General features: G+C 46.9%; 1 protein-coding gene across 1 annotated transcript in view; it reads right to left on the reverse strand.

The window, feature by feature from the left end:
- Positions 1–418: 418 nt before the first annotated feature.
- LOC135827897 (uncharacterized) overlaps positions 419–26,663 on the reverse strand; it is a 36,103-nt gene continuing 9,858 nt past the window's right edge. Inside the window, exon 2 of the mRNA XM_065340335.1 lies at positions 419–2,052. Within this exon, the coding sequence (XP_065196407.1) occupies positions 419–1,861 (1,443 nt within the window). The 5' untranslated portion in view covers positions 1,862–2,052. The remainder of the gene's footprint in view (positions 2,053–26,663) is intronic.

Raw genomic sequence — 26,663 nt, forward strand, 5'->3', positions numbered from 1 at the left:
ATCAGACGAAAATTGGAACAATAGTATTCCATATAATCTATCCTATATAATATTATTTTGACAGTTTAAGAGATAGAATAGGTGTCGTGTTGTCTCTGGTTACTCAAAGGACATGACCGATGATAGTGTCAGCCGGAGCCTGGATGCAGCTGCTCTTGTTGAATCCTGACCACCTATTGTCCAGTGCCTTCGTGATCTCGGCAGCTATGTCCGCGATAGAAAACAATGGGGTAACATCTGCTCAGCCATTTAGTCTTGTACTGCTCTTCTTAAATTTGACCTCTATTACAAGACTCTCTCTTTCTTTTTCATTTCGTTTTCCCACTCTCACACACACCTGCTCACAGTCAATTCTGCCGTCGTGAGTTCCATTCGGGACGGATAGGAGAATAATAATATTGCCCAGTGTTCAGTGTGATTAAACACCCGGTTGTGGAGATTTGGGCTGCACTGGCGGAAATGCTAGACAGGGCCGCGCACTTGAAGGTAACTGAGGTTTAGACACGGTCTGATGCTGTCGAGTGCTGTTATCGACCTGCTGCCGAGCGGGAGGAGAAGTCTGCACAGCGCCACTGCGATTTGGGCTGCTTTTAGGGAAGTTACGATACGTATTTCTAACACCAGCGTCACTTGAATCTCCACTGCACTGATATACATTCTCTGCAACCGCATTGCCGCCACTTGCAACTTCACCATATTGATATACATTCTCTGTGGTCACATTTCTAGCAATGGTATCACGTGCACCTTCATCACACTGATATACATTCTCTGCAACCGCATTGCCGCCACTTGCAACTTCACCATATTGATATACATTCTCTGTGGTCACATTTCTAGCAATGGTATCACGTGCACCTTCATCACACTGATATACATTCTCTGCAACCGCATTGCTGCCACTTGCAACTTCACCATATTGATAATATACATTCTCTGTGGTCACATTTCTAGCAATGGTAGCACTTGCACCTTCATCACACTTATATTCATTCTCTGCAATTGCTTTGCTGCCACTTGTAATTTCACCATAATATTGATATTCATTCTCTGCAATCGCATTTCTAGCAATGGGATCACTTGCACCTTCATAACACTTATATTCATTCTCTGTAATGGTGTTGCTGTCTCTTGCAACTTCACCACATTGATATACATTCTCTGCAACGTTGTTGCTGTAACTTGCAACTTCACCACATTGATATACATTCTCTGCAACGTTGTCGCTGTAACTTGCAACTTCACCACATTGATATATATTCTCTGTAATCCCGTTTCCACCAATGGTATTACTCGCACCTGCACCGCTGCTGTCGTTGACGCACGTGTTATACACATCACGGTCATCACCACTCTCATTGCCGTAGATGTCAGCGTCGATGACATTGCCATCCACATCACGGTCATCACCACTCTCATTGCCGTAGATGTCAGCGTCGATGACATTGCCATCCACATCACGGTCATCACCACTCTCATTGCCGTAGATGTCAGCGTCGATGACATTGCCATCCACATCACTGCCATCACCACTCTCATTGCCGTAGATGTCAGCGTCGATGACATTGCCATCCACATCACTGTCATCACCACTCTCATTGCCGTAGATGTCAGCGTCGTGCTTACTGTCACCGCTGAGGCTGCATGGAGTCTCCTCAGTGTCTCCAGTTACAAGTTTGGGTCGGCCAGTGGTTTGTTCGCTATAATTGCAGCTAGTGAAAGTCGCTACACTGGCCGGGGAACGATTGTCATGGGAATCATCATGTATCGCCTCGGCTGATAGACTTTCACTAGTACTAGCACTCGTGTGGTCAGAACGAGCGCTTTTCTTTAAGGCTAACCCGAGCACACGCTGGTACATGCTAGCTTTGTTGGCTTTGGGTGAGCCGCGGCATGCTGTGTTGCTCTTCGTTGCCGCCGTGGAGAAATTGATGACGTACTGGTTGCTGTTGGCCTTGTCCGGTGCACCAGAATCTCTCTTTGCCAATTCAAGGCTGTAAACTGTATTGGAGTACACGTTGCCCGCGTCATTCCCCAAAATGTGACGAGAGGCTGCAGGGAGAAGAAAAGCAACAGGCCAAAAATACCCGATGTTGGATGTTTTGTTACGACGTACTGTCCTGTCCATCTTTACCTCTACGGTGTTTGTACACATGCATTCTTTTGAGAGTTTTTTTCTCCTTTCGTTTAAAGATAGAATCAGCAGAATCAACGAAGCGGACATTGGACGTGGTAATCAACAAAAGATAATATGGATAACGAAAATTTCCTAACAACTTGTCTAGAGACCTTCATCAGGGAAATACGTCTCCATAATGAAATCTAGTAATAAACAACAATAATATACGTGGAAGAGTACGAAATGCATTTTATTATCCACATTTTATTGTGTTCATTACTACGTCCAATGTCCACTTCTCTGGTTCTGCTGACTCTGCCATAATAAAGTTAGTGTCTCACCGCGTCTCTTATCTGTAAAGATAGAACCTTTCTCAGTTTTTTCTACTTTGTGTATTCTAAAATGCCACTTGGCTCTTGGCTACTTAACAATCTAACATGGTGCAGTGAACAGGGTAGAGCAGAAAAACGCAGCAGGTTTAGCCGGTCTTCTTTCCGAGCTGCAAAGTTCACCACTAGCTAACAAAATTAATGTTGAATAGCTTGATGAAACAAAAGTGAAGTAGACTGAAAAACTGAACTGGGTGACCACCAGAAATCAAATCAGTGATCTGGGCTAGAGGAGAGCCATGCTTTGACCATACTGCTATGTGCAGTCATCATCCGAGCAAACACCATACAAAGTTGTCTTGAGGCTTCAAAACCATCTAAAATGGGCAGGTGGTATGTCGGCGACCTAGACGTTTACAATGCTTTCCCACGGCATACAACACATGTCAGCATTAGCCTGTGGCGGGCTGAAGCTGATGTTTCTACAAGGTGAAGTACTGGCTCGCTGTTCGTACTGCAAACCTCTACTCATGCCTTGACCTCTGCCTCATGGACGAGTAACTTAAAAAAAAATGCTGCAACGTTCAGGTTGAACATACCTTCTTTTGCAATGCTGCCATGGGTGTTTGTTTGTTTTTATTTTACTTCACCAGATACACAGGCATGCCTGCCTTCTCCTCTAACTATACGGCTAGACTCTCAATAAAAGATGAAGAAGATTAAAGCAAACATGTGACTGCATGTTTTTTTGTTTGTTTTTTTAAATTTTACAAAGACCAGTTATATGCCAAACATGAAATGCAGCTAGGGAAAGTACGCACAACCTGAATCGTGGCAGTGGTGGTGAGGTTTAGGGAGCTCCGCCGACCTAGGGTCTGCATCTTCGCTCCAAATCTCCAGTGTGAACATGCTTTCGAAATCAGTTTCCAACGTTTCTGAATACTAGTCGCTTTGTGCTTGGACTGGGGAATTCCCCACGGCCGAAACACACTGTGCTACAAACATGGGAGTCAATCGTACAGGCTTGTTTTCACATACAGTAAAACATGGTTTAAGCAACAACTCCACTGTGCAAGCAAAAGCCAGGTAGTCTTTAGAACCAGATCCCATACAGTCGTGGCGTATCGGATCGTGTACATACATGTGTATGACGTGCTATGGGTTTGGCGTGTGTGTGTGTGTGTGTGTGTGTGTGTGTGTGTGTGCCATATGGTGCAGTGGTATGTGCAGCGATTTCCAATCGATAGGTTGCGGGTTCGATTCCCGACGATTATGGTCACACACGTCTTTCTTCTCTTTCTCAGACTCTTCCTGACTTTTCTTTCATTCTCCTGGGTGGTTACCAACAGCCAGTGTATGCCGGAGTATGTGGTGTGGTGTGTGTGTAGAAAAAGAAAAAAAGAAAAAAAGAAAAAAAATGGAAAAATGAAAAATAGGGATTCACTGGCCAGAAAAAGTCACTTCAAACAGCTGTGTGGTGGATACCAAGCTAAAAATAGTGGCGGTCAATTCATCAGCCTTGCAAGCTGTTGAATGGTGTAATCCCAGCACAAGTTGCTATGTCTAAAACATAGCTGTTCGCTATCATCGCTCCCGCGATGGGCATGTCTGAGGTGAGGTGAGGTGTGTGTGTGTGTGGCGGTCAATTCATCAGCCTTGCAAGCTGTTGAATGGTGTAATCCCAGCACAAGTTGCTATGTCTAACATAGCTGTTCGCTATCATCGCTTCCGCGATGGGCATGTCTGAGGTCTGAGGTCTGAGGTGTGTGTGTGTGTGTGTGTGTCTGTGTATGTGGGTGTGGTGCGTGTGTGTTTGGCGCGCGCGCGTGTGTGTGTGTGTTTAGGTGCGATAATGCGGGAGTGTGGAGAGTGTGAGAACGAGAGGCTGTGTGTATGTTTGTGTGGTGCATGTGTGTGTTTGGTGCGTGTGTGTGTTTGGTGCGTGTGTGTGTGTGTGTGTGTGCGTGCGCGTGTGTTTAGGTGTGATAATGCGGGAGTGTGGAGTGTGTGAGAACGAGAGGCTGTGTGTGGATGAGTGTGCGTATTCATGTTTCACCCAGCACCTGAGATGTTGATTCTGGCACGTCAGAGCGTACTGCCTCTGGGAGGTGTTGAATGATTATCATATTGTCTGCACTGAATTATTCTATCTCCTCTGCTTGGCTTCATATACCTGCGTTTTCTAATCTCCTTATGTTGTCTGATGATTGGTTTTTGCCATGAAACTCTGAGTTACAACAAAACAGCACTATATACTTCCTTTTGTGTACCTCTTGCGTACTACGCTCTGCCCATTCCGGGCATTTGAGCACTATTGCAGGTTAAGGCGCACACCTTCTGTGTATGATTGTACTTTCATGTACTCATATTGAGAGGCGCGGAGCATAGAATACTTTCGTGCAGGCTAAGAACACCTCATCCTGCACTGTCATTTGTCACTTCTGTTGACTGCATAAAAACTTGCTTCAGAGCCCACCTCAACCCTGTTGCAGTCAGCCCTGCAAGCCAAGTTGGCACTTTAGGCTAGTTTTGGTCGTTGTGTGCAGGTCCGATATGGCACTTGGTACACTAAAAGTCGGTCACTGGTGTGATTCACACTTTTAGATTTGCTCCATGATGCAGTCATTTACACTTTGCACTGCCGCCATTCACAACTTTTAGATTTGCGCCATGCTGCAGCAATTTACACTTTGTTTTTGTATAAAAACCAATACTGATCCAGATTTCTCAGTACTGTTTTCTGATGATCGCTTAGTGCGTGAAACTCGGGGTAAAAACACTTTCTCTGTCCTCCTATTGTTTGAACCAGCTCTACCTCTCGGTTTTGAGCACTCTCTTGGACAGTCTGGAACCTCTCTGTTTTAATTATTCATATTTCAAAAGTTGCAAGGCATGCTCGATAGTAAGTCGCACCCGCTTTATATTGGTCCTGACGTTTACGGTAAAGAAAGTGTAAGACGTCTATTCTGGAAAATATGGCACCTTCCGACCAACCGCACCTGTTGGCTGTACTCACACGACACACTTTACGAAGTTGGCACAACGTGAGTCATCGCAAGCGAGCAACATGCATACATGCCAGCCTGGAGGCTTGAGTTCCCTGGACGAGGAGGCTGAACTCCCTTGATTTTCAATGCTTTTCCTCAACACAAATTTTTTTAGCGCACCCATCATTAGCAGATGTATTTTTCATGACTGCCGTTATAACGTTAAAGCAAAGGGCGCCTCATTGCATTGAGCTGTAACTGTACAAATAAATTATCTGTGGACTACCATTATACCGGTGATCCATTGCAGTTCCATAACTTAGTATACTATGTGCTACTACGGGCTGTGTGTAATTACAACCGATCTACATGTACAAGATCGAGGAAACACTGAGAAAGCGTCATAAAAAGGAGAACTTCGATTTCAAAAGTTCCAACTCAATCCTGGACTTTTGCAGGACATCTCCGGCCCCCGTCACAAACTCCCTATTCCCTGAACTGTTCCGGCGAAACCCTGGACTAGGCATTTCCCAAATCGGTCGGCCAAAAAATTCGCCGAAACTGTGGTCTTGAGGAAATCACCGATCTTTTCGCCGAATATACAATTTCCCCACTGAATTTGCCGATAATCGATGTTTTGTTGCCTCTACAACATGCAAATACAATTTCTGTTGCTATTATACTGCAACAGGTGACTGCTACTTAAGTCATTTCCGAAATCGGCCAACAGGAAAAGACGTCGAAATCAATGGCTGTGAAGAAATCGCCGATAATTGCGCCGAATTTACAAATTCCGCACTGAATTCGCAGAAAATCGATGTTTTAATGCCTCTAAAGCATGCAGGTAAATGTACACTGCATTGCGAGCGGTGACTTCAACTACTGCTTTGAGTCGAATTCTGACTTTCGGGCTCATAATATGGCTGAATTTGGACATTCTCTTAGCCGATCGAAAAGCCGATTAGGCGAAAAATCTGGCCGATTTGGGAAATGCCTACCCTGGACGGTTGGCATGTATAAAATACCATATGACTAACTGTGACTACACTAGATGAATGAAAGAACGTACACATCTGTGTGTCCAGGCAAAATATGTACTTCAATGTGTGCAGCCTGCGGAGGAAGGTGTCTGAGGTCCAGGAGTATGTGTCCTCCAGAGGTATACATCTTCTTGGAACCGCGGAAACTTGGTTGAAGCCGGATATCAGTGATGGTGAAGTAGCTATACCACATTTCAAATTGTTTCGCAAGGACAGACCAGATCGTCCTGGTGGTGGAGTAGCTGCATACTGCCACGAGTCTCTGGCTGTTCGTCGCCGCTTCGATCTGGAAACTGAGCTGGAGCTACTATGGCTTGAGGTTATAGTTCCCGGCCATGACTCCCATGTTATTGGTTGCTGCTACCGGCCACCTAACAGCCCAGCTGCCTTCTGAGCATCACTACACTCCATTCAGAAAAAAGATGGACTTCTAGCTGTTGGCCATAAATGGGTCAAACTGTGAGTATTTTAAGATTTTTTTCTGCAATCCCCTATGGACTCTTCCAATTATGTTTCTGAAGTTTTTTTGTCCAAAAAGCAAGCCATAACAAGAATAGGATTTCGGCCAGGTTTTGCCCCGAAAGCACTGAATTGGGAAAACCATAAAAACTCAGGTCGTTTGAACCCGCCTGCGACAGTGCATCGTGCGGTTCGAACCCCAGTTCAGGTACCCGTTTTGGACCCTTTTTTCAAATTTCAAATTTCGCAGCACTGCACTGTGTACGATCAAATCACGAAAAATCGCCAAATACGGGAGCTGGCCAGAGCCAGGGCCCATCTTTTTATGAATGGACTGTAGAACACAACATCGAGTGAGCTGTGGAAGGCCGGCGAAGTCTACCACGATTGTCGGCGACTTCAATGTAGACTTTGCCCATGGTCAACCATCTGCAGTACCTCTGTGCTCGATTATCAGCCGTTTCAACCTTTCCAACTATGTAACATCTCACACCTGAGTGACCTCCCATTCAGCTAAGCTGCTGAATTTACTCCTTTCATCAGCTCCACCGGTTGGCAACTGTGAAACAGTATACTTAGACATGAGTGACCATTTTGCGATTCTTGCCCACTTGCATATTAGAGTGCCGAAGCACAGCTCATCAGCACCAACGACCACGCGGCGGTTGCACCTCCTTGACTGGGACCGCTTCATTCCTCTTGCAGTAAAATCCAAAAACTACACGCAAAAATTCAGTCACTTTTGCGTCAACTGTTGCACCGAAAAATGTTGCTGGCGCAAGGAGAAGCTTGTCGTTTGGAGTGACAAGTGATCACCGCTGCTTTTCCTTGTCAGAGTAAACAGTACACTTTGTTCTGCAGCGTTGGGAGTGGTGTTGGAGTAGAAATTACTGACCAGACGTCGCGGAGGGCGAGCTTTCCTGCGCAGGTATGAGTTTGGACGTATTTCAGAATGGTCGAGTGGAAAAATTCAAAATTGTTTATTTCAAGAAAACCCAAAAAGGATGATGGGGGACATGTCCTCAGTGCTAGAAGAGGTGTTCTACTATCTGCCGGTGTATAGTGTTTGCTAATTGAGGACGTAGCTCGCTGTTTTATCAGCGCTTGTAATCTGGCTATTTTCAAGACGATCATTTGTGGCGTCAAGGGATGATTGCCCTCGTCTTCTGGGATGCTGGCGTGGCTAATTGATGCTGCCCCAAGAACTCTTCTAAGGTGAGGTAATGTTGGCTTGATGGAGTTTTGTTCGTAGCTTGTTCTTGTACGCTGTGCCGTGGCTCGTTTGTAGACCCATAAATCGTGCCAATATTGGGCCAATATTGAGGGGTATGCCAATTTCATGGTTCCCTTCAAAAGATTTTGCGCGGGCTTTGGAATGTCGATCTACACCCCAAAGCAAACCTACATGCAAAATTTGAGCGAAATCTGAGAGATCGACTTGCACATATGTTCTGGTTTTCTCAGACATGCTCTCTTAAGAGTGGCGACCCAACCCTGCCCCAGAACTATCGTCCAGTGTCTCTCTTCCCCATTATCCCCCTTATTCTGGAGACAATGACAATGGTTAAGAGACAGCTCACTGCCTATCTGGAGACACACCAGCTATTGCCCGACAGCCAGTTTGCTTATCGCAAGCAACATTCGACTGAGGATGCACTTGTGTTAGCTGTTAATCGATGGTCCACCGCTAGATGCATTAACTGGGACAGTGTTCGTTGATATGTCGAGAACGTCTAGTTACAGTTTTGTTTTCCCTTGGTATAGCTGGAACTGCATTGGAATGGTTCACTGACTACCTCTCAGGGCGTTTCCAGAGTGTCAATTTCCTGGACTCTGTTAGTGAGGCCGTCAGTTGCTCCTGTGGTGTTCCGCAAGGTAGGGTTCTTGGGCCACTGCTTTTTGTGCTCTACACTAGTGAACTCCACACCGTACTGCCACTGTCTGTACAGCACTAAGACAGATGACATTGTTATCGACTGCTCCCATTCTGATCCTGCTGTAGTGTGCAGAACCCTCACGCAAGCCATGACAAACACTGCTACCTGGCTGGAGGACATTGGCCTGCTCCTCAACTCTTCCAAGACACAGTTGCTCTTCACCCGGCGACGAGGCGCGGCTGCAATACAACCGGCGAGAAACTTTCTGTGACCTCTACAGCCCAGTACCTTGGTTTAGTCCTGGATAATGATTTATCCCGGGCTCCACATGTGGAGTATATTGGTCGCAAGACAGTGCGAACAATTGGTCAGCTCTGGAGGCATGGACGAGGACTGAGTTTGCTTGCCCGGCGAACGTGGTTCCTCAGCATGATCCTTTCCCAGCTGTGTTATGGCTCAAACAGTTTCTTTCCAGGACTTAGCGCACACCTGCTTGGTCAGCTTGAAAAGACGTTCAAGGCTGGCATCCGTGCCACCTTGCAACAGCGGCTCTTGACTCCAACTGCCCCGCTGCTCTCTATGCTCAGCATTGTTAGTCTACCACATACATATACACACAAAATTGTCGTATTTGATCATCGATGCATTAACTCCTCCTGTAGCCCCCTTCTTCAACAATTATTCACCCGAACGGCCCCAGAGACTGTTCCGGAGGAGCAGCGCACCACATGGGGACAAGTGTCGAACTTGCTTCAAGTTCCCTTTCTTGCGGGACGATCAACCATGAAGTTTCGGGGAAGCATTCTCTGGAACGCTCTCCCCTCTGATTTTAGAGTGATAGTTGTCCCTCGTCCCTTCCGGAAAGCTCTTTCTGCCATTGATATACTTAAAGGGGAACTGTCACCAAAAAATTTCTTTGTCTTATCTTGTAGTTATTTGGCTCCTGATCACGATGGTGTTATCCGTTTTTCTCTGCGATGGCTGGACGTGGGTGAAAACTTGAAAAGAAGGTGCCCAAAATTGTCCCGAAGTACCGAGTGATGTTACGCCGGACTTGACCTCCACGCGTACATTCATCGTCAAAAACGAAGTCCAGCCCGTGTGCTGGTCGATCGAGCCAACTGTTCGATGTACGGTGCACGCTTGCCTTCTAAACTCGGACACTCGATGTGTACGTTGTACACAATGAGAACGCCAAAAAGGGACAAAATAAACAGAAGTCGACAGCAGTTTAGTTTGTCGCACTGGTACTTCCTCCACGAAGCTCCAGCTCTTTGTTTTATTTGTGATTACGAGGGAGTGGAAGGATGTTTGTTTGCTGTTAGTGTGGCACACATACCTCGTGCTTGAAAATGATGTCGTTGTATCGAAGCCGAAGGTGGCGGTGTTGCCCACCCGGCTCTGAAATGAAAGACGTCGGAGTTTGTCATCTGCATCTTCAGCAACATCGCCAGATGAATCACCTTCACGTATCTACATTGCGTTCCTTCGGGGCTCGTGTTGGTGGTGTTATCGCCGGCTGGAGGAGTACTGTTTTCTGCATGCGCACTCATCATCGTGTTGTTCCTCACACGAAAGTTAGTTCAAAACAACAACGTGCTTCCGTGCTCACAAAATAAAACTTAGATCCTCGCGGAACCGGAAGAAGTCAAAAAGGTGAAAGCTCAGCTGCTTTTTATTTTGATTTGGCTGTGTAGCTGCACGTGGGTCTCTGCCTCTTTGGCATTCTCCTTCGGTACGACGTACCCATCTGTGTTACAGTTCAAAAGGCACACGTGCACCGTACATTGGAACAGCTAGCTCGATCGACCAGCACACGGGCTGGACTTCGTTTTTGACGATGAATGTACGCGTGGAGGTCAAGTCCGGCGTGACGTCACTCGGTACTTCGGGACAATTTTGGGCACCTTCTTTTCAAGTTTTCACCCACTTCCAGCCATCGCAGAGAAAAACGGATAACACCATCGTGATCAGGAGCCAAAGAACTACAAGATAAGACAAAGAATTTTTTTGGTGACAGTTCCCCTTTAATTTGTGAATAATACTCATTAAACTTTTATTTCCTTCTTTTGGTCCTTTCTGTCTTATATGAGGCATGGGCAGCAAAAACTAGGGTTAGGTGATATTTACCGAAAAAGAGTTTTTGATGGCTTTGAACTGTCCACTAAATGAGTGATCTATGGGCCAAATTTCAGCAAAAGGGCAACATGGAACGCAGTTACAGCTAGCTCTAATGGAGTGGCTGAGAATAATTTAGCATATTTATAGGTCTTCAGGGAAGCACAGAGTACTCTAGTTGATAATATACTAACATTGTTCCCTGCACTTGCTGCAATGTTACTTGAAAACTCAATCCCTGTCATGCGCAGGTCTGGTGTTGTATGCAAACTTGTCAGACAGAAAGAAGACAAGCAACTGACGTTTTACATGGCTGGGAAGAATCTACAACTTAGTTCACGACTAGATATGCATGCTGGGCCAAGCCAGATACATCCACCAAGCATGTTTTGCTCTCCTACGCACAGCAGCTCATAGATACATGCATTATACTGTGACAAATTCCATGCGCACCGCAAGCGTGCATGTATACTTGCAACAATTGTATTCTATCAAGTAAGGTTTAGTTCATTCAGGGCTGTCTCCGTATCTCCTTATCTAGCTGCGAATAGTCGCCACAGAGTACTGAATCTCGTTCGTCACTCTCATCACTGCTGTCCGCGTCCCCACTTCGTGTCACAGAGCTCTCAAACTCACCGTCTGCGCTGCCTCCGCTGATGGCTTGTCATCTGAGCGAAACCTCTTCACTTTCACCTGATTTCTTCTTGCGGGAGACTATCACAGGCAGCTGAGTATCTCTAGAGATCCAGCTGTCAAATATTCTAGTCGCTCGTGCTCCACCAAGAATTTGTGACGGGATCGTTCCGCCAAGACATTATTTTGTTCCGCTCTCTTTTGAGCGCATGATTTGCAGACGCTACCCAGAGCGCAAACGCCTCCATGGTGACTGAAAACTCCTACCTGGACGTCCCAAGTGCTTGGCGGATAAACAACAACTGCAATGACAACAAATTATAGTGAAGCCACCAAGAGGAAAGCACTGTCAAAGCGATAGCGCAAGAAGTCTTTCCGCTTTGATCGCGGTGATTAAAAAACGATATCGGTTCGGTTTTTCGCAAATATTGGCATTTTGAAAAATTGCCAGGACCCCGGTTCTTGCTGCCGATGCCTCATATTATTATCATTTCTTGTTTTCCCTTGCATGTCATCCCTTCATCATTCTGTGGGAACCTGTGCTATGGGCAGGTGAGAAGGCATCTCTGCCTGTTCATTTGGTGAAGTAAAATAAACAACAACAACAACACGGCTAAGGGACTCCCCCATCTATGCTTCTCTTGATCTCTTTAATAGTATTCCACTCAGCCTCCGGCAAATCAACCCCAGACGAGATTTCAAAGCAAACATCCTACCACTTGTCATCTCTTCTGTATGTACTTGCTCACATTGCTCAGCACATCTATAGCTCCATTGCGCCCAGCCGATGTGATAAACTCCCTATTGCCATCGCTACTGCCTCAGCAAGCAGCTAAACTTTGATCTCTCTGTATCTGTTCCCCGTGCCTGTAATTATTTTTCTCTTATTGGCCACAGGCCATCGTGGGAATAAAAGATTTCAAATACATACACACACACACACACACACAAACACACACACAAACACACACACACGCACACACACACACACACACACACACACACACACACAGAGAACTGTGAGCAGTATCCAAATTAGACTCGGAGAGTTTTGACCGACCTTTGGTCTATCTTTTCAAAATTCGGAATTTAATACTTACATTTTCCATGTGTACGTCCAGACCTGCTGGATATTCCGTGTATTCCTGGCAGCTTATTGTTTCGAAAACGAATGAAAAAAGTAAACAAAGTCACTACCAGCACACCAACAAGACTGAGAGAAAGACCCAGAGTTAGGTAGGTATTCGACTGACTTGCGTTGGCGTCTGTTGCTGAAAGTCAGAATGCAACAGTTCAAGCAGACAAAAGAGCCGATAAGATGAATTCATCACTGACGTTCATGCATGAATGAATACCAATCACTCAATGCAAACAAATGTTTCTAGCGCACAACCACCTCTCTGCTTAAACATACAACTACTATCGCAGATGCGCAACCAGCAGTCCCGCACTTCCCATTCTCATACAGTTTCACAGTCACAGCTATACGCGCTCAGGCACACCCCCAGCCACACCCCCAGCCAGTCACCCAACCACCACCCTCCAATCCACTCCCTGCACTGCAAAACACAGACTTGTCATGCTTGTATCAGTCGTTCGTACAATCAGGGAAGGTGCATTTCTTCTTGCCGGTGCCGGTGGTTGTGCTTTGGGAAAGAACGTTTTCGGCATGAAATAGTGCAGATTCATTTATGCTACAACGATGAGTCAACAACCGTGACAAGTGACAATACAACGAACAGCTCCCGGACCTAAAACGTTCAGATCCCGTAGTGTTGTGAACCTTGAACCGAAGAGTTGTGGCCGTGGTTCAAAGAGCCTGCATTGTTCTCCAAAAGAGCAGCGTCCAAAATATGCCATGCTGACACCAAAAATCACTATATGGCAGACTACTGGAGTCGTTATGGAACAGCTTTTAGAGCACTCCCATCAGTCTTCTCCATTTCGCCGACTCTACTCTCCAGATATCTGATAATCATATCAGCCTCGCCGCTGCTGCTTCTTCATCAGTCGCAAACGCTGCAGGGCTCACTCTTGACCAGCCCGCTCGGCCATTTCTTCAGCAGAACACCGGAGTTCTCAGCCCAGACCGAACTCATGAAGGTCAGCCATGGCTGCATCCTCACTCTCACACAGAGTTATGTCTTCGTGGCCGCTTGCACCGACTACTATCGGTCGTCAAATCATTTGAAATAGCATTGACACTATTGATTTCCTGCAGTCCCTTTGACCTGGCTGCATGCTATGGCATTGCAGATTGTGTGGGGCGGCTGCATGACGTCATGGGCGCAGCCCCCCCCCCATACTTAGTTTTTCGAACGGAAATATCTCAAGAACGCTTTGTTGAAGGCAGGTCGGACCAACAACATTGAACTCAGCGACCCAAACTCTCCGGGTCCTGAAATTTAAATTTTTCTCTGAACTTCCCCATTAAGTGTGCCGATTCATAACATTATGACTTACCTGTGCAATGCGTTTCATTTCCCTGGTAACCAGTTGTACATACACATGCATATGAACCAATGGTATTGTTACATTGAGCGTTGACATGACAACCATGTGTTTTTGCTGTACATTCATTGGTGTCTGATATGGTGATACAGTGGACAACAGAATAGCACAACGTGCTAGTCATTGGGCACTTTCGACTACATGTTTGGACCCAGGTTTTATAATTCTCGAATGAACAGAATGAACGCATTGCGGCCATGTAGACAAACGACTACAGTGACATAAATCGTAAAAGGGGATCACGTGGGAGCCCGTGCACCCTCGCGCGCACGTGGACCTAGCACGGCGTTTACGTCGAGTGCGTCAATTCTGGAATTAGCAATTCTGGAATTACATGTCGCAATTCGGCCCTATCTTCAGAATTGACTGAATTGACGGAATTGCAATTGATGACAGATTTTATGTAACTGAACGGCGCATCCACCATAAATAATTCGACTGTCGTGGACATGGAAATCCGGTCGCATGTCTAGCGGCCCCAGACCACTGACCATGCAGCCGTGGATAAGCGGTACACACATGCATTTATGCGCTGGAGCGCGCTGGTTGTAGCGGATCAGCATGTGCACTGCACACAGCGTTCTGTATGCGCTGAGTGCACCGGCTCCGGTCAATTGACTGCATTTCTAAGTTTCTATGTCTGCTGCAGTAGAATTGACGGAAATGTGTGCAATCCAGCCCGCCCATTGTTACAGAGGCTTACAAAGCAAACGTTTGTGCGCATTTTCGTTTGACCTCACGAAAAGGGAAACTTCATGCGAACGTTCGCAGGTTTGAACGCAACATTTGAAGAAAACGCGAAACAAAACTCGAACTAAAGTAAAACCAGGTTCAAGTGACGACTTTGGTAACGGTCTTGCAGACAGAACTGTCATCATGGCATGGACTTACCCTCCACCAGCCGATAGATGCTGTCGCAGTCCGCACAATGGCAGCGGACCGACAGGCATGGCGTGGAGCCCGCCCCACCTAACAGGACTGATTCTCGTGATTCACGTGATTCCGCCAGACATGTTCTATGCATATTCTATTTTATTTTATACTTTGGATAAGTTTTCCATTAGTAACAGGACTGATTCTCGTGATCCACGTGATTCCGCCAGACATGTTGTATGCATATTCTATTTTATTTTATACTTTGGATAAGTTTTCCATTAGTCCTATTGGTATTGTTGCTAACGGCTTTTGTTGATGTCACTTCTGTCATTTCATTGTATCGCATTACTCTTCAGACATCAATCCTGAATGGCATAAGCGAAAGTGGCACCCCCGCCACCTACGCGGACATGCTTTTAATAATAATAATATACTAAAGTGACCATCCCACGGTGCAAGCGAAAGCGGTCGTTAAAGCCAAGTGGACTTTAGAACCAGGTCCCATACATTCGCGGCATATCGGATCCTGTACATACATGTACATATGCATGGTTGTACATCCATGCACTCGTATTGACAGGCGTGGAGAATAGAAGACTTTCGTACAGGCAAAGCACACCTCATTCAAGTGCATGCAGTGCATCCTGCACTCTCACTTGTCACTTCTGCTGACTGCATGCACTTGCGTCAGAGCGCACTTCAACCCTGTTTGCGTCAACCCTGCCAGTGAAGATGACACTAGGAAGGTTTCGCTCTACGGAATTACGTATGAAAATAACGTATGAACTGCACGGAATTTTCATACGTAAAAATCAGAGCTGTTGGGTTTCGCTCTACGTGATTTCTCCACGACTGCTAAACACGCGTTGTTGCTTTGGAGACGCGTTGGCTGCCCACCGCATGCACCATGAACCGAAACCGCGTTCTCCATTATATTTTGCACGCGTGGTGTACGGTGTGTGTACCTTGTGTTTCGCACGGCTTGAATGTTGCCATGGACAAATGCAGAAAATGCAAAAAAAATTTCAAAAAGTCCTACGGAGGACCCAACGTAGGAAAGAGCTTTCCTACGGAAATCCGTAGAGAGATTTACGTATGAAAGTTGCCCTCGCTCCCCGGCGCGTACGACATACGGATTTTCATACGTAATTACGTAGAGCGAAACCTCCCTACTTTTGGCTGGTTTGGGCCGCCGTGTGCAGGTCCTATATGGCACTTGGTACACTAAAAGTCGTTTGATGGCCGTGTAAGGTAGGTGGTCGCTGTATCCAGTGCTATTTCTGTGTAGAACTGTCTGTGCATGAAAAAAGCGGTCATTAAAAGCAGGTGGTCACTAAAACCAGAGGTTGCTTAAACCAGGTTTTACTGGACTGTACACACAATTGATGAAACAGTCACGTGTGCAAGTCATAAAATTACGACTTACCTGAGCAATGTGTTCCATTTCCTTGGTAACCAGTTGAACATGCACATGCATAAGAACCAGGGATGTTGCTACAGTTAGCGTCGGCATGACAACCATGTGTTTTTGCTGCACATTCATTGTTGTCTGATATGGTGATACAGTGGACAACAGAATAGTATTAGGAGCCATTCGTAAACATTATATTTAGAAACAAAAAGTAGTTGTTTAAGGGGGAGGAGGGGGGGGGGGCAGGGTGAGCACCTGTTCGTTTCTCGGAAAACATCGATGCACAGTTTGTATGTGTGGGCACATCCAGCTAGAAAAGAAAAAAAATCTATACTATGTGCGGTATGTATGTGTTCGTTTCTCAGGGAGGGGGAGGGGTTGAAGGGAAATGACTAGCTTTCGTGTAAATATCAGTATTTGTTTGTTTAGCTTTATTTTACTTCACCAGAAACACAGGCAAAATCTGCCTTCTCACTGGGCGTATTGCCACAGTTCTCGCAAAATGATGAAGGTGGTCATATAAGAAACGGAGGAAGAGGAAAATACAATCATGAACAAGGCACAAAGAGAATACGGAAACAAATCAATGGGGAGTACTACAAGTAACGAATTTGAATTTAATGAATTTTTCATAATGAAACGGATCCAAAGGTTCCAGGGTTGAGGGAATATATACGGATGACCCCTAATGGGCAAGTCATCAGAGACGTTCCGCACTACGTGAAGTTGAGCAACCTTACGTTAGTGGGCGGGAAAACCCTTGAACTCACGAGTTTGCACCTCACTTATGGAAAATTGTCTACCATAAAAGTCTTGTACAAAAGCCGCGGCTTCTATGACTTTCCTTGTGAAATTTTGCAGACTTCTATAATGAGACAGGCTTCATTACAAGACATGTACTTCTATGTATGTCATCACTAAAACCAGGCTTATGTGTGATTGGATGGGCCCAAAATTGCGGCTTCTATTCGAGGGCGGCTTCTATTCAAGTGCAACTTCTGTACAAGACTTTACGGTATGTATAGTACATACGTAGGACTCTGATAACGGAGGTGCTCCGTAAGTGTGTTGGGGTGCAATTTTTTTACTCACTCCCTAGGTCGACCCGGTCGTACACTGCCGCGTTCCGAGTTGCCAAGGGCAGCTATGTCAGGGATGAATTTATTGTCATATTTTTGCATAGCAGTTTCTTCTATACAAAATCACAATTGTGCAGCAGTCTTTGATTTTGATTAGCATTTTTCTTTGAAGGTTGGGTGTTTACCACATTGTCCTTTTTGAGAGTGATGCCTGAAAGCCCATTTGCAAAAAAATCGACTGAATCATACATGTGCACGCAGATTGAGAGTGCCTGCACCACATACACTGCACTGTAATTATGCATGTTAGTTGACAGCACAGGCTAGGCATGGATAATCTGTATGTATCACAGTTTTCTGCGAGTCACGGTGACTTTTGAGTAGCAGTAGGTCGATTTTGCATCGCAAACTGCGATGCGATACTGGATAAATTCATCCCTGTATGTCATTCGAAAACTACATATGGCGGAACACAAATCGGCATGGATTGTGGGTAAGACTTTCCATAGATCGACTACATTTGCTACTTATGTAATTGATTGATCAGTATGATTGCGGGCGGGAGCACTTTTGGAGCTGCGCCTTGCATCACTTTTTCCTTTCAACTTGATCCTCTTTGGGAGATCGATCATGTATTTTTCATTAAAGGAACTAGCTAGTAATGGAGTCACGCCCGACGAACTCCAGCAAGTGGACCTGCATGGCAGACCAGGTTGGTGCACTGTGACCCTCAAGCATGCCGCCGCCAGGGATCGTCTTGTGTCCACTTCTTTCAAAATTGCTGGTAAGGCAGTAGATATTGTCATTGGAGACACCGAGCTCATTAGCTTGCATGTGTTTGGCTGTCCGTATTACCTGCATGACGAGGCATTGTCTTCGGCCATAAGCCAGTATGCAACGATTCACAGGTCTCCTGCTAGGAAAAAAATCCTGCACGAAGGGTTCTCCGTTGAAACCGGTACTAGCTTCTTGAAAGTGACATTGCGAAAGTCAGTTCCGTCTCTTGTTCGCGTGGGTCAGACGCCCTACGCATCTGGTACAAAGGGCAACCCCAGACATGCTTCCATTGCGCAGCACCAGGCCATAAAGCAAGGGATTCCCCACGCCGAAAACCTCCAGCTAGTCAGTCAACGAGTACGGGATGCACTGAAGTGAACAGGTCAGCAGCAAGCCCTCAAAGTATGCATAGTCAAGAGGTTGCAGCTGCAGGATCAGTGCATGTGCAGCAGGATGATCATTCCCGGGAAAACGCACCTATGAGCTCTGGTACGACAGCCAACCGCCAGCTTGCCAGTACTAGTGGCGTGGGGTCAGAAAAACCGTACTCATACTCATCTGCTGTAGAAGGATCGGATGCGGAAAGGGATGCATCTGGGGAATCGGAACCTGCCTCGGCAGGAGGCACGGAAGGTGAGCCCGATTTCACTCTAGCTCTGTCCCCCACAGCAGCTGGGTTGAGGAGTCAGGAGAGGAGCCACCACCCCCTCCACACAGCAGCCTAACCCCACCACGTCTCTGGCCCACACATCAAACACCTATGACGGAGGTCTCATACCTGGGCAGCATGACAAAATGTGCCTACACCAAATGGGCAATACACATGATCCAGCAGCTGAACCCAATGATTCAAGCGGCTCAGAAGCGGATGCAGAAGACCAGCATCACAACACTGCAGCCGAAAGAGCCGACAACGTTTTCTTTGATACACTTAAGAGAGCATGTCTGAGAAAACCAGAACATATGTGCAAGTCGATCTCTCAGATTTCGTTCAAATTTTGCAGGTAGTTTTGCTTTGGGGTGTAGATCGACATTCCAAAGCCCGCACAAAATCTTTTGAAGGGAACCATGAAATTGGTATACCCCTCAATATTGGCCCAATATTTGCACGATTTATGGGTCTACAAACGAGCCACGACACAGCGTACAAGAACAAGCTACGAACAAAACTCAATCAAGCCAAGATTACCTCACCTTAGAAGAGTTCTTGGGGCAGCACTACTTAGCCACGCCAGCATCCCAGATGACGAGGGCAATCATCCCTTGACGCCACAAATGATCGTCATGGAAATTAGCCAAAGTACAAGCGCTGATAAAACAGCTAGCTACGTCCTCAATTAGCAAACACTATACACCGGCAGATAGTAGAACACCTCTTCTAGCACTGAGGACATGTCCCCCATCATCCTTTTTGGGTTTTCTTGAAATAAACAATTTTGAATTTTTCCACTCGACCATTCTGAAATACGTCCAAACTCATACCTGCGCAGGAAAGCTCGCCCCTCTGCGACGTCTAGTCAGCAATTTCTACTCCAACACCACTCCCAACGCTGCAGAACAAAGTGTATTGTTGATTCTGACAAGGAAAAGCAGCGGTGATCACTTGTCACTCCAAACGACAAGCTTCTCCTTGCGCCACCAACATCGTTTTCGGTGTAACAGTTGATGCAAAAGTGACTGAATTTTTGCGTGTACTTTTTGGATTTTACTGCAAGAGGAATGAAGAAATCACGTGGATCGTGACGTAGAATAATGCTTTCTGGTGCACGACACAATGCACACGATCACGATCGTTCCTGAGGCGCTATTCGAAACGAACCATGAGGGAGGAGGTAAGATGCATTATATTTCTTGCATGCTCTGCTCAGAACATGCAGAAACTATCGTTATAACGCTAGCAGTATTGCATTGGCAAGAATTCTTTGAGATATTTCCTCTTGCAGTAAGAACAGGGATGCATTTTCACACTAACCTCGCTCATCCTGAACATGGTTCAACAGGAACTACGGCTAGTTTACATGCTGACGATCCACGTAGATCTGCAACAGCAAGGAATGAGCGTGGTCCATGCCATCAAGGTCGCTTGGAGTTGACCAGCGCGCGGCCAACACTGGTTGCATGAAGTATGTGGCGCGCCCACATGGCAGATTTCTTACATCATGAACAACGTGATTTGACCCTACTCGCCCTAGTCTCTGTGCTGCATGTTGAGGGAAAGTCCCGGCTGGAAGGCCTCCAACACGACATGCGTGCTCTTGAGCTGGACATCAAGATGCACATGATCCGATCTTGATCAACGGGTGATCCATGCAAGTGCAGGTGCGCTTGATCAAGATGATTCGGAACAACTGCTGAACCGTGACCTATGAGACCTGGCATTCTTGTGTCACGAGGCACGTGATTTCATCATTCCTCTTGCAGTAAAATCCAAAAACTAGACGCAAAAATTCAGTCACTTTTGCATCAACTGTTGCACCGAAAAATTTTGGTGGCGCAATTGCAAGGAGAAGCTTGTCGTTTGGAGTGACAAGTGATCACCCCTGCTTTTCCTTGTCAGAGTCAACAATACACTTTGTTCTGCAGCGTTGGGAGTGGTGTTGGAGTAGAAATTGCTGACTAGACGTCGCGGAGGGGCGAGCTTTCCTGCGCAGGTATGAGTTTGGACGTATTTCAGAATGGTCGAGTGGAAAAATTCAAAATTGTTTATTTCAAGAAAACCCAAAAAGGATGATGGGGACATGTCCTCAGTGCTAGAAGAGGTGTTCTACTATCTGCCGGTGTATAGTGTTTGCTAATTGAGGACGTAGCTCGCTGTTTTATCAGCGCTTGTAATTTGGCTATTTTCAAGACGATCATTTGTGGCGTCAAGGGATGATTGCCCTCGTCTTCTGGGATGCTGGCGTGGCTAAGTGGTGCTGCCCCAAGAACTCTTCTAAGGTGAGGTAATGTTGGCTTGATGGAGTTTTGTTCGTAGCTTGTTCTTGTACGCTGTGCCGTGGCTCGTTTGTAGACCCATAAATCGCGCCAATATTGGGCCAATATTGAGGGGTATGCCAATTTCATAGTTCCCTTCAAAAGATTTTGTGCGGGCTTTGGAATGTCGATCTACACCCCAAAGCAAACCTACCTGCAAAATTTGAGCGAAATCTGAGAGATGGACTTGCACATATGTTCTGGTTTTCTCAGACATGCTCTCTTAAGCCATCCAAGCGCCAGCGGGAATCGATATCACCAGAACACGACGGCAGATTCACTCTAGTCAAGAATGGAAGTCCAAGGAAACAAGCCAACTCGTTTGCACTCCCCTGCCATCAGCCAGGAGCCTGGCTGGCGAGCGTAGGTACTAGTCATCTTTCTCCCTAGTGTTCATATTAGCCTGACTATCTATCTATTTTCCATCATGCCTTCTCCCCGCCTTAACCCCTCTGCACCAGTGTTTGTTCCCCGCCCTTCTATCCCCCGACTTCGCCTTTACATTACCAATGCATTTGGACTGCTGTCCAAGCTTGGTGAGCTTCAGCACGCAGTGAAGATCTCGAAGCCTGGTGTTATTATCGTGACAGAGACCAAGCTCACTGCAGACAAGGCCACCTAGGCGGAAGTCTCACTACCTGGATATGCCCCTCCCATTCGTCGAGACCGCACCGCTCATGGAGGAGGAGTTGCGGTCTGGATTAGGGACGGCATTGCCTTTCAGCACCTCCATGACATCGACTGTGATCACGAAATTGTCTGGGTGTCTGTCTCCATGGCCCCCCACACGAACACTGTCATTGGCGCTGTCTACAGGCCAGGCTCCTGTCTGGCCACTGACACCAAACTCTTCGAACACCTTGATGCAACTCTTGACAGAGTTAGGCAGCATGGGTCGAAGATTATCGTCGCTGGCGACTTCAATGTGCATAGCGGCTTGTGGTTAGGAAGCAACAAAACGACTCCTGCAGGTGAATGTGCTGAGGATATGTGTGTTAGCCACGGCCTGGAACAACATGTTACGATGAAGACCCGAGGGGAAAATATACTGGATCTGATTATGTCTGACTATCTTTCTGATGTAACAGTCCGTTGCACACCTCCCCTTGGCGCCTCGGACCATGTAACTCTGATAGCTGAATTTCCCATAAAAGTGTCGGAGGAACCTCCCACAAAGCGAGTAGTCTGGCGCTAGAACCTAGCGGACTGCCCTCAACTTGCTCATTTTTATCGGCAAGCTGACTGGACCACAGCCATCAGGCAATGTCCCAACAAATCATGTCACAATGTCACCAAGATCATTAATAACCTTAACAAGGCATGAAGCAATTCATACCAGCTCGTGAACTGGTAACCAGCCCGTCTGACCCTCCTTGGTGGACACTGGAGTGTTCAACCAAGGTGAAGGCAAAAAAGGAAGCTTGGAAACACTCCCGCACGGCTCCATCTCTGCAGCTACGACTGGAGGCCCTGGAAGCAACCAGGCGTTGCACTCACTATCTGCGCCAGGCGAAGGCAATACGCCTTGCCACGCTGGGAGACAAACTTTCACGTGGGAGCATGTCTGACCGAGAGTGGTGGTCCACGCTGAAGCAAGCAGGTGGTAGTGGGCGCAGCACAACCATACCAACTCTTGTTGACACTAATGGCGTCCGAGTTATGGCCAACTCCGAGAAAGCAGAGCGGTTTGGCACGCTTTTTTCGTCGAAGTCCAGCCTCGCAGCAGATGACTTTCCAAACGATCTGCCATCAGACGATCTGCCACCTGTAACACCTCACACCGAGTCTCGGCTCACTACCATCCACTTTCGAACGGATACTGTCAGAAGAGAGCTCAGAAGACTGAATCCCACGAAAGCCAAAGGCCCTGACCGGATTCCAGCAAGGGTGCTGAAGAATTGTGCCAGTGAGCTCTGCTTGCTTGTCGCCCGGCTGTTCTCCTTGTGCTTTCGGCAGCAAGTGCAACCGAGGCTGTGGAAGGTCGCCCAGGTTGTTCCGATTCACAAGAAGAAAGCTAGATCAGACCCGCGCAACCATCGCCCGGTGTCTCTCCTCTGCATTCTCTCCAAGACAATGGAAACAATTGTTAACCGCTGTATCATGAACTTCTTCTCAAAGCACAGAGTAATCTCGTCTCGGCAATATGGCTTCCGGAAGGGACTTGGTACATCAGATCTGCTAACAAAGCTGCACAACGACTGGTTATCCACTGCGGCGAGAGGCGGCATGGTACATGTACTGGCCATCGACATCGCCGGGGCGTTCGACAAGGTTTCGCATCGAGGTGCCCTCCATAAAACAGAGGCATGCGGCATCAGTGGTCCGCTCCTTGGCTGGCTCTCAAACTACCTCTGCTGCCGGCAACTACGTGCCATAGTCGGAGGACAACAGTCATCGGAATACCCTTTGCTTGCTGGGGTCCTCCAAGGCAGCATCTTGGGTCCAACCCTGTTTCTGGTTTACGTAAACAACTGTGAGGAAGTAACACCGGATAGTACCTCTCTGGCTGTATACGCAGATGGCACCACAGCCTACCAATGCATTGCGGCCACATGCGACATAGCGGAAAGTGCGACCTATCGCCCGATGGGGTGCTGAGTGGAAAATAACTTTCGAACCGACCAATTCCCAGGCGCTCACAATAGACTTTCACCGTCCGGCAACACCTCTTCCCCACGCACTGTTCAACGGTACCAGGGTGCCTGAAGCTGACGAGATCAAGCTCCTCGGTGTTTTCTTCGACACCACGTTGCGATTCTCGACCCACATACGCCAGGTTGCCACCAGGGCCCTCCAACGCCTCCACGTTCTCCGGAAGGTGGTGCCACTTTGGACAGCACCTGGCTGTATTGCTGTTTACAACGGCTTCAAACGGCCAACCATGGAGAACTACTGCCTGGTCTGGATGGGGGCTCCACTGGCCCGCCTGGACACAGTACAGCGCAGGACACTAAAGCTGATAGGCCCTGGAGTCTTCGTACCAAGCCTGGAGCATAGGCGCAGGGTGGCGGCCCTGAGCTTCCTGTACAAGCTCTGCTTCCTTCCACCGACGAGCCCCTTGAAAGCGATTATGCCCAAGCCACTCCAGCTGGCGGATGAAACCCCCCAACACCCGTTTCTCCGCCCAGCGACGCCAGTCACACGACTTTCCATTGGCATGTAGCCTGCCTCGCCGTTCCCGCTCAGCCTTGGCCAAGGCTTTCTTTGCTTGCGTGCTGAGTGCATGCAACTTCCTGCCTCGGAGAATCCTCGCACAGCAGCCATACAAGGGGATGTGGAAGTTCAAGAAGATGGTCCACCATCACCTGTTGTGCAGCAACTGGATGCAAGCACCCGACGCCTTGTAAACCTGCTACATAAACTTGCTGAACTACAGGCTCTCATGTACATGTACTCTCTCCTTCTCAATCTACCTCCTCCCCCCCCCCCCGTTCTTTCTCTTTCCCTCATACTTCCATTAAAAATGCTTATCTGCTGCGACCAGAGTGTGACAATGTCCACCATGCATGGCTGCTGCATGTTCCCTTTGCGTGCACCACTTGGCTTTTCGTAAAAAAATTTATGTCATGCGGAATCTCTCTATCGTCTCAGATGTTTTGCAGAGCGAAAATTCAAGAGAATTTTCCTTTGACGTCACGGAAAAAAACTACTTCGCACAAAAATCGATGGAGCAGTCAAGTGTGCCGAGTCATAACATTACGACTTACCTGAGCAATGTGTTCCATTTCCTTGGTAACCAGTTAAACATGCACATGTATATGAACCAAGGATGTTGCTACAGTTAGCGTTGGCATGACAACTATTTGTTTTTGCCGTACATTCATTGGTGTCTGATATGGTGATACAGTGGACAACAGAACAGCATAACATGCTAGTCATTGGGCACTTTCGATTACATATTTGGACCCAGCGCACTTCAACCCTGTTTGTGTCAACCCTGCCAGTGAAGACGACACTTTTGGCTGGTTTGGGCCGCTGTGCGTAGGTCCTATATGGCACTTGGTACACTAAAAGTCGTTTGATGGCCGTGCAAGGTAGGTGGTCGCTGTATCCAGTGCTCTTTCTGTGTAGAACAGTCCGTGCATGAAAAAAGCGGTCATTAAGAGCAGGTGGTCGTTAAACCCAGAGGTTGCTTACACTAGGTTTTACTGTATTAGGAATGGGTTTGCTCCCAAACTGGAGCTCGCGCTATTCCGCCGACGACTTGACACTTGACTGACTCACGACCGCCGCAAACTCGCAACCTCTATTTTACTGTACTGTACACAATATCGACGAAACAGTCAAGTGTGCGGAGTCATGAAATCACGACTTACCTGAGCAATGTGTTCCATTTCCTTGGTAACCAGTTGAACATGCACATGTATATGAACCAGGGATGTTGCTACAGTTAGCGTTGGCATGACAACCATGTGTTTTTGCTGTACATTCATTGTTGTCTGATATGGTGATTCAGTGGACAACAGAATAGCATTAGGAGCCATTCGTAAATGTAGATATTTATTTAGAAACCAAAACGAGTTGTTCAAGGGGAATATCAGTATTTTACGGATGATCCTTAATGTGCAAGTCATTAGAGACGTTCCGCACTACGTGAAGTTGAGCAACCTTAAAGTTGAAGTTGAGCAACCTTACGTTAGTAGGCGGGAAAACCCGTGAACTCGCGAGTTTGCACTTAACCTATGGAAAGTTGTCTATGTATAGTACATACGTAGGGCTCTGATAACGGAGGTGCTCCGTAAGTGTATTGGGGTGCAAAATTTTTGACTCACTCCCTAGGTCGACCCGGTCGTACACTGCCGCGTTCCGAGTTGCCAAGGGCAGCTATATCATTCGAAAACTACATATGGCGGAACACAGACCGGCATGGAGTGTAGGTTACACTTTCCATAGATCGACTGCATTTGTTACTAACGTAATCGTAATTATGTCGTGCGGAACCTCTCAATCGTCAGAGATGTTTTGCAGAGCGAAAATTCAAGCGAATTTTCGTTTGACATCACGGGAAGGGGAACTTCATGTGAACGCCCGTGGCTTTGAACGCGAAAGTTGAAGGACAAGCGAAACAAACTTCAACTAATGTGCACAAAAATTGATGAAACATTCAAGTGTGTCGAGTCATAAAACTACGACTTACCTGAACAATGTGTTCCATTTCCTTGGTAACCAGTTAAACATGCACATGTATATGAACCAGGGATGTTGCTACAGTTGGCGTTGGCATGACAACTATTTGTTTTTGCCGTACATTCATCGGTGTCTGATATGGTGATACAGTGGACAACAGAACAGCATAACATGCTAGTCATTGGGCACTTTCGATTACATATTTGGACCCAGCGCACTTCAACCCTGTTTGTGTCAACCCTGCCAGTGAAGACGACACTTTTGGCTGGTTTGGGCCGCTGTGCGTAGGTCCTATATGGCACTTGGTACACTAAAAGTCGTTTGATGGCCGTGCAAGGTAGGTGGTC

Source organism: Sycon ciliatum, chromosome 12, assembly GCF_964019385.1.
Source record: "Sycon ciliatum chromosome 12, ocSycCili1.1, whole genome shotgun sequence".
Classification (NCBI taxonomy): Eukaryota; Metazoa; Porifera; class Calcarea; order Leucosolenida; family Sycettidae; genus Sycon; species Sycon ciliatum.